Source organism: Heterodontus francisci, chromosome X (assembly GCF_036365525.1).
Source record: "Heterodontus francisci isolate sHetFra1 chromosome X, sHetFra1.hap1, whole genome shotgun sequence".
NCBI lineage: Eukaryota > Metazoa > Chordata > Chondrichthyes > Heterodontiformes > Heterodontidae > Heterodontus > Heterodontus francisci.
Genome location: NC_090421.1, coordinates 1074337 through 1083835, shown reverse-complemented (window position 1 = coordinate 1083835; position 9499 = coordinate 1074337). Strand labels below are relative to the sequence as shown.

At 43.8% G+C, this 9499-nt stretch overlaps 1 protein-coding gene across 2 annotated transcripts in view; it reads right to left on the bottom strand.

Annotated features, from left to right (window-relative positions):
• Positions 1 to 266: 266 nt before the first annotated feature.
• Positions 267 to 9499, bottom strand: part of rnf41 (ring finger protein 41) — a 33054-nt gene continuing 23821 nt past the window's right edge. For both annotated transcript variants that reach the window (XM_068024536.1, XM_068024537.1), the window contains exons 5-6: positions 7310 to 7413; positions 267 to 4467 (exon numbers count right to left, since the gene is read on the bottom strand). In XM_068024536.1, the coding sequence (XP_067880637.1) occupies positions 4113 to 4467; positions 7310 to 7413 (459 nt within the window). In that variant the 3' untranslated portion in view covers positions 267 to 4112. The remainder of the gene's footprint in view (positions 4468 to 7309; positions 7414 to 9499) is intronic.

The following is a 9499-nucleotide window of genomic DNA, read 5'->3' as shown; positions in this document are numbered from 1 at the left end:
GAAAGTACAAGCATTTGAAACTATGCACCAGAGTAAAGTGCAGAAAGCAACTCGCCGCATGTAATTTGCACTGGTTAGCTGGACAGGCCATCCTGGTTGACTGTTGTGGGGAAATCCGTAGGGCAAACCATCCTGTCACCTGGCCTCTATCCCAAAGCGCGATTTGGGGAAAATAAAGGTCGACACAGATAGTGCAAGATGCGTATGCATGATGCAAGGCAGAAAAGGGGGGGGGGGGGGGGGAAAAAAAGACACAAAAGGCCAAATACATATTATGGGTTTTATTTCATAGATAATTTATAAAAAGTGTTTCGTTCATCATTAATCCAAGTGCCACAGCTTTTCAAATACATCACAACTAGTCAGCTACAGGAGACACAATTCTGCACTGCAAACACTTCTCCAATCACAAAATAACTTGTGTACTCAGAAGGTCCACTTTAAAAGGCGCACAGAGACAATACACATCTTTATAAAATTTTTTAAAAAAGCATTGAGCAACATAAAATAAAAACACTTCATACAAGGTTGCTCGTGTTCATTCTTTTGCAAGATAATAGTTTCTAAAATACTATTTTATTTTTTATGTATATTATCCAACAGACAACTATTCAGACTGGCTAATGTGTGACCATCACCAGACTGCCGTTAGGACTAATGCAACAGCCAAATTCTGCTTTTCCACCCATCACATCTAAAGTTACTTTAAAGCTCCTCCAAGAGGCTGGATAGAAGCTATCCACCCCCACCCTCCCCCAATGTGATCAAAAAGTTAGTTAAATTCCTAATCTGAGCTGAGGTAGTCAATCTCAGCATGGGCAGCAACTGGAGAGGTATAATTGGCCACAGCATCCTCCGGCTATGGAGGGGTGAAACACATCAGGGCTTCTGCTCCTGACCGCTTTCCAGCAGTGACCCCCAACTGGAAAAGGACATATGCATCAAGCAAGATTATTAAGCTTGGCTGGAATGCCCTCAGTCAAATAGTCCGTCAATAATCAAATGTAGAATGACAATTTGGTACCAGAGGGCTGCTAGATCCTCCTAGTGAGAAGACACACACAGACACACAGACACACAGACACACAGACACACAGACACACAGACACACAGACACACAGACACACAGACACACAGACACACAGACACACAGACACACAGACACAGGATATTCTCAGGTGATTTTGTTTAGTTCCATAGACAGAGATGCAGGGTTGGGAATGGAAATCCCTCTCCCCACACCCACACCCCACCCTTAATCATTATGCAGAATCATCAGCACTCAAATGAAAGCAAGCTTGTTTTGAACACCATTATGACTAGCATAGCTTTCTGTACATAACTAGGTGATTCTATTACTCTTTCCTGACTGTATTAGGACAGATTTTATTTGAGGCCCATCAAGGTCATTTTTAAAAAATAAAACTAGGCCACAGCTCAATTTCAGGAAGTGAGGATGTAGAGACGAAAGATGAAAACAAACGAAAGAAAACAATGAACATGACGATAGTTCCAGAAACCAACTTTCTGTCCAAGGCCAACCAGCTCAGTACCAAGCCAGGTTGGAGGTTTCATTTTTCCATCTCTATAAGCAAGCTGTGCCATGCCACACAGAGATCCAGACTGAAACATCCAAAGAGACTGTGTGATACCAAACACAGGTTGCAAAACAAATACTTTCAAGTTTTAAAATATAAGAGGCAAGTCCTTAATGCATCTTTGCATAGTTTGTTACCAGGTCACGTAGAAATGGGATCCCAGGAGGGAGCAGGCCAAGGAAAGAAAGAAATATTGGGAGGCACTGGGTATGTGAAGGGAATGTCACAAGCTGAACCTACATTGCTTACTGCAAACTTTGGTACACAAGCTTATATTTTTAGCACTCCAAAAGTATAAGTTTTTGTTTAAAAATGTGTAGGACACAATATTTGTACTCTGATTAAAACCACAAATCAAGCAAAAACTAGCCTTTAGCTTGCTGGAAAAAAATTCGTAATATACAGAATTCTGGAGGCCAAGGGTTTAGTCACTTCATGTTTCAGTGGATTCCATGAAGAAACTGATAGTTTCTTTGATGGATGTTATGATTTTCTTCAAGTACAGTCCCAAATAGAATAAAGATTTTTCCTTCATGTTGTCCAAGCAATGAAAGTCCTCTCTTAACCTCTTCAAAAAAGTTAAAATAACCTAATTTTCACCCTTCAGAATAAACTAAATCTGTGCTCAAAAATGATATACATTCAAGACTTGTAGACTACAGTTTGGAAGGGATGGGATGCTACACAAGGGGCTTTGATAATGCTTGGTGCCGATCCAACAAGTCTAAAAACTACCCAGGAGTGAATCAACATTACGGACCAAACTCCAAGCCCCAACAGAGGCTAAACTGCGTTCCACATTTGCAAGGGGTTTTGTAAACTTTGCGTTGGAACACGGGGAAGGGGGGGGGGGGGAAAGCAAATTCAATAATTTGTAGATTTAAAAGAAAAATAAACTCCCAACCAAATGACAAGATTTTATTTTAAAAATACGTTCACACACAAATTCTAGTTAGAGTTTATAGGTTCACAGCATTTTCTTCCCACCCCTCAAATCAGAATTTGAAGCACCATATTCTAAACCTATTGTCACTGGCAATTGGTCTGGTCATTTAATTGCTTTTGATCAAATTCAAAAATTGGGGTGGGAGGGGGAAGGGAAACCCCCAATTGGAGTCATTGTTAAAAATGTTCTACATTAGGTACAGTTACTAAAGTACTGATAGCTACTTCAGTCAGTCCCACTGAAGCAAAACCAAGTGAATATGTTCCAATTATTTTTTTTTTAATGTACAAGTTGTACTCAGGCTTTCTAGGATATCTTTTAATCATACATATTTTTGCAATCCTGTACTAGCTCAGCCTTCATGCTAGCTTTTTGAGGCCTGCAATCATACACCCATACCTATCCATATGGGAATGTAGCTGGGTTACTTCTGCAGTTTACATGAACAAAGTGCATCTCACAGTCTCATGTAATCAGGTATTTGTAGACAGTGTCTCAAAACTGAGACGGCTTTCTGGTTACATCACCAATAAAATACTTATAGGATTTTTTTATTTAAAAAGGCCCTCCCTCCCATTGGATGCACTTCTCTCCGATTTTGGACATTCTTGCACAAAACTATTCCACAGGGCATTTAACTTCAGTTTAACAATTCAATTCAAGGTAAATCCAAAAAAATGGTAGGATTTAGGTTAAAGTGATTTAAATGTCAGCATCGGTTCAATGTAAAACAACAACAACAAAAAGGTGAATGCAATTGCCTTGCCCTGTAGTGGTTTCAAATTCAATTCATCTCAGCCCCTGCCTGGTCACTTAAAGAAACCACATATCGCGCGATTGACTCATTTTCACATTCCGTAGATCACTTCACGTCTCGTCACTTAGGTTTTGCATAAGGAGCTTATCATGCTGAATATAGACAGTTTTTGTAGCAAATCAGTCATTTTGATTGCTTTAGTGGATATTAAGCCACATAGTATATACACAACACTAAAATCTACGTTTTAAGTTTGTCTATCAGCTCTGCTCTGACAGAGCAGCCTCAAAGACTTTACCCCTTCAAAATGATCACAGAAACACTTTTGTATTGTACACTCGACCACAGTGTAACAGTACCTACTACATACAATAGAAATATTGTCCATTACTATTTTCTGTTTAAAACAAGGGAAAGAAACAATCATATTAAAATCAGGTATTAGAGCGTAACTCAAATGACTGATGGCAAGGTGAAATGGCGCCACAAATGTTAGCTTTCTCATATGGCAGCAGGAACTGGAAATGGGCATCAGAATTGTACTTGCTGCCTTTAGTCTTTTAATCTTCAAAGAATAAATACAAAAAGATTGTGACTAATGTTCTGCGAGCTGCAAGCTCTCATTCTTCAGGCATGTCCTCAAGCTGCATAAAAGCCATTGGTCAAAAAGTCCAGAATGCAATTTGGCATGAAGCCTCTGTCCACGTAGAAGTCTGTTTCGCTGAAGATATTCTAGTGAGGACAAGGCCAAGTCTTGCTTTCTTCTCATTATGAACTTCATTCAGACAAAAAAAAAGGAACAAAATCTGTTTTAAAAGATTTCCTCTACACCATGAGCAAAGATCATCACCAAACCAGGCTCCATGATCATGTCCTCTCCCATGTGTTGGTTCTCACACGCCATCACCACCACTGCCTGCTTCCCTGGGATTCGTTTAGCTACATAGTTCTCATAGTACCTGCGGTTCATTTGACGAGTCTCTAAGGTGGCCAGACCCTGAGGCCAGTTCCTCTCGTGTGCGTTTTCGATGAGGTCATTGACTATGGACATTGGGCACCCGCTGTCTATGAGAGACCGCTTAATGACTGCTTGCAGAACTGCATCAGGGGTGGAGATCATCCCACCCCATCGGGTTACTCTAGCAGGTTGCAATGAATTGACCCACCTACAACACAGAAGATACCATTCAGGTAACGAGTGCATTTTATTTAACAAAACAAACAAAGCCATTGTCAACTAAGCCCTACAATTCAGATGAAGAGCAGTTTCTTTCCTCCTTGCACCCTCACATCCTCATCCAGCTAAGAGGGCTGCACCGCGACTGCATCCCGCCCCAGCTAAGAGGGCTGCACCGCGACTGCATCCCGCCCCAGCTAAGAGGGCTGCACCGCGACTGCATCCCGCCCCAGCTAAGAGGGCTGCACCGCGACTGCATCCCGCCCCAGCTAAGAGGGCTGCACCGCGACTGCATCCCGCCCCAGCTAAGAGGGCTGCACCGCGACTGCATCCCGCCCCAGCTAAGAGGGCTGCACCGCGACTGCATCCCGCCCCAGCTAAGAGGGCTGCACCGCGACTGCATCCCGCCCCAGCTAAGAGGGCTGCACCGCGACTGCATCCCGCCCCAGCTAAGAGGGCTGCACCGCGACTGCATCCCGCCCCAGCTAAGAGGGCTGCACCGCGACTGCATCCCGCCCCAGCTAAGAGGGCTGCACCGCGACTGCATCCCGCCCCAGCTAAGAGGGCTGCACCGCGACTGCATCCCGCCCCAGCTAAGAGGGCTGCACCGCGACTGCATCCCGCCCCAGCTAAGAGGGCTGCACCGCGACTGCATCCCGCCCCAGCTAAGAGGGCTGCACCGCGACTGCATCCCGCCCCAGCTAAGAGGGCTGCACCGCGACTGCACCCCGCCCCAGCTAAGAGGGCTGCACGACAGGCTGCACCGCGACTGCATCCCGCCCCAGCTAAGAGGGCTGCATGACAGGCTGCACCGCGACTGCATCCTGCCCCAGCTAAGAGGGCTACACCGCGACTGCACCGTAACTGCATCCCGCCCCAGCTATGAGGGCTGCACGACAGGCTGCACCGTGACTGCATCCCGCCCCAGCTAAGAGGGCTACACCGCGACTGCACCGTAACTGCATCCCGCCCCAGCTATGAGGGCTGCACCGTGACTGCATCCCGCCCCAGCTATGAGGGCTGCACGACAGGGTGCTGCCAAAAGTACAAAATGTTAAACATATTTTTCCTGCAGTCAACTTGACTTCACAACTTTATTTAGATTTTCCTAGTTATTTTATTTTAAAAGTGAGGTGTGCACCCAAATAGACGAGAGCATGGAAGAGGAGAGGGGGAAAAAAAAAAAAAAAAAGAAAAGAGCCTTGCCTTTATATAGCGCCTTTCACAATCTCAGGACATAATTTTTAAAGCGTAGTCACTGTTGTAATGTAGGAAACGCAGCAGCCAATTTGCGCACAGCAAGCTCCCACAAACAGCAATGCAATAATGACCAGATACCCATTTTTGTTTTTAAAGTGATGTCAGTTGAGGGATAAATATTGGCCAGGACACTGGGAAAATTCCCCTGCTCTTCATCAAATAATACCTGTGGGATCTTTTACATCCATCTGCAAGGGCAGATGGGGCCTCACTTTAAATATCTCATCAGAAAGACGGCACCTTCAAGACATTTATACAGCTAATGCTGTTAACTCCAGATCTAACTTCATGTCCATGGGCATCATAAAAGGATTGGAAAAAAATTTCCAAAATGGATCAGCTGGTCAACATTATAAAGCCTGGTGCCGAATTAAGATATTAGAAAGAACTTGCAGTTATATAGCAGCTTTCCACGATCTCAGGACGTCCCAAAGCACTTTATAGCCAATGAAGTACTTCTTTTTAAAGTGCAGTCACTGTTGTAATGTAGGAAACCTGGCAACCTATTTGCGCACAGCAAGCTCCCACAAAAAGCAATGTGATAACGACCGGTTAATTTGTTTTTAAGCGACGCTGGTTGAGGGATAAATATTGATGCCAGAACACCAGGGAGAACTCCCCTGCTTCTTCAAATAGTGCCATGGGATCTTTTACATCCACCCTGAGTGGGCAGACAGGGCCTCGATTTAACATCTCATCCAAAAGACGGCACCTCTAACAGCGCCGCACTCCCTCAGTACTGCACTGGGAGTGTCAGCCTAGATTTTGTGCTAAAGTCCCTGGAAATAGAAAAATTTGCATTGAAATAGCGCCTTTCATGACCTCAGGACGTCCCAAAGCACTTTACAGCCAATGAAGTACTTTTGAAGCATAGTCACTGTGGTAACATTGGAAACGTGGCAGCCAATTTGCGCGCAAACAGCAATGCAATAATGATCAGATAATTTGTTTCTGTGACGTTGATTGAGGGATAAATATTGGCCAGGACACTGGGTGGAACTCCCCTGCTCTTCTTTGAAATAGTGCCAGGAGATCTTTTGTGTCCACCCAAGTGGGCAGATGGGGCATCAGTACTGCACTAGAGCATCCTCTTACATTTTGTGCTCTAGTCTCAGGTGACAGTGCTACCCACTGAACCACAGCCAACACCCAAGATGTTATTGGGACATTTAGTGAATGCTTTATATATGATCATAATTACGCAATGGCAGACCATTATCAACTTATCTCCACTTTGACTGTCACCTCGGTACTGAATTTAAAGAATGGACGTGGGAGTCTAAATAGAGCCCTGCTTCAGTATCTTAATTCAGGTAACATATCAGTATAAAAGTTCTACATTGTAAAATTTTGCAGGAATAAGGGTGCAGCTACAGAGCAAAGTATATTTCTGAAATTAACTTGAAGACTGTTACCAGCTTACAAAGTATGGACAGCTCATATTTCTCATACGTCTCAGTGGCTGGCTCCACAGCAGTAGAGATCTGGAAAGAAGACAACTGTCTCCCTACTCGGTCACAGAATGGTGCAAGGCATGAGGAAAAAGGACAAGAAACTGAACTGAAACGTACTCTAGGATCTCATTGTACTCAATGGTTTCCTCCAAGTTCTGTAGGTTTGGGTTTGCACTGCGGATAGCCCTCATGTACGCTTTCAAAAGTTGAATGTCTCGTTTCTGAAAAGTAAGGAAAACACACACACACACAGAATTCATCAATGATCGTCAATAATCTGCCTTTTCTCAGATGCTGACGGTCCTGCTGGATTTATTTTTCATTTTCTTTAGCGGAGATATTTCATCAAGGGAACTGGCCAAAAACACCAAGGAACATTTCCTTTATGGTTAGTGCAAGAAGTACTCAAAATTTACCAGCACAGAAATAGGCCATTCGACCCATCTGCTCTGTGCGGCATTTCTGCTCCACACGAGCCTCCTCCCACACCCTACTTCATCGCTCCTCCATCACCATATCCTTTTATTCCTTTCTCCCCCATGTAGTTATTCAGCTTCCTCCTTAAATGCACCTTTGCTATTCACCACAACCATTCCTTGTGGTAGTGGGTTCCACATTCTCACTACTCTATGGGGAAAACAGTATGCCTGGATCAAGTCGGTGGCACTCGGCAGTTTGCTGCCTGTTTTTGCAGTCCGCTTCAGTGTGAACTGCTACCACTAATTTTTAATTTTAACAAATCACAACACAAAAATGGAGATTTAAAAAAAATCCCCAACATTATTTCCTCATCCTCTCCAAAAGATGGTGACTTACGCTGGAAGCAGATTGCACAGAGGACAAAATATAGAGGGCTCCAGGTATAAGTGGCTATATTTATCTGCAAGCTCATGGAATAGGAGAGTCAGTGTCCAATTGGATTTTTTTTAAAACTGGCTCAAGGACAGAAAACAGAGAGTTGTGTAAATGGTTGGTTTTCAGACTGGTGGATGGTAGACAGTAGTGTTCCCCAAGGGTCAGTGCTGGGACCACTGCTTTTTTTTTGCTATATATAAAATGACTTGGATTTTGGAATACAGAGTAAAAATTCAAAATTTGCCAATGATACCAAACTTGGAAGAGTGGCAAACAATGAGGATGATAGGAACTGCCTGCAACAGGACATAGATAGGCTAGCAGAAAGGGCAGGCAAGTGGCAGATGGAATTTAAGAGAGAAGTGTGAGGTGATGCATTTTGACAAGAGATAGGGTGAGGCAATATAGACTTAATGGCACAGTTCTAAAGAATGTGCAGGTACAGAGGGACCTGGGGGTTCATGTGCATCAATCTTTGAAGGTGGCAAGACATATTGGGAGAGTGGTTAACAAAGCATATGGCATCTTGGGCTTCATAAATAGAGGCATCGAGTACAAAAGCAAGAAAGTTATGCTGAACCTTTATCAAGCTCTGGTTTGGCTCCAACTAGAGTACTGTGGCCAGTTCTGGTCACCACACTTTAGGAATGCTGCAAGGGTTCTTGAGAGGATGCAGAGAAGATTTACCAGAATGGTTCCAGGGATGGAGAATTTTAGTTACAATGTTAGGTTGGATACAGTGGGGTTGTTCCTCCTGGAGCAAAGGAGATTGAGGGGAGATTTGATAGAGGTGTACAAGATTATGACAGGCTTACGTAAATTAGACAAGGAAAAACTGTTCCCATTAACTAATGGTACAAGGACTAAGGGACCAGATTTAAGGTTTTGGGCAAGAGATGCAGAGAGGAGAGGAAGAACTTTAAAAAAAAAAGTGTGGTAATGAACTGGAACTTGTTACCTACAAGGATGATGGAAATAGAGACAATGATTTCAAAAGGAAATTGGATGGACACTTGAAGGAAATATACTTGCAGGATTACAGGGATTGAATAGGGGAGTGGGACTGACTGGGTGGTTCAGTGGAGAGCCAGCATGGACTCAATGGGCCGAATGGCCTCCTTCTATGCTGTAAATCACTCTATGATGCTATGACTCAATCTCACTGCCCTCAAGAGAATGTCCATACATTTGTTTTGTCAAACAGTGGTCAGTGACAACACTCAGGAGCTGGTACCCTTCACTAGTCTAGGAGCGTCAAGGTAAATTATAGAAATCATAGCACCAGTCTGATTGGAGTTAGAACCTGGGACCTTCCAATCTGTGTCACTCAGTACCACACGAGGTAGTGCAGCTCAGAGGACATAATTATCTTATCCCGTTGACAGGTGGGATTAAACAAAGGAGCTGTCCCTAAAGTCTTCAAGATTTCAGAGGGTTTACTACATATGGTCC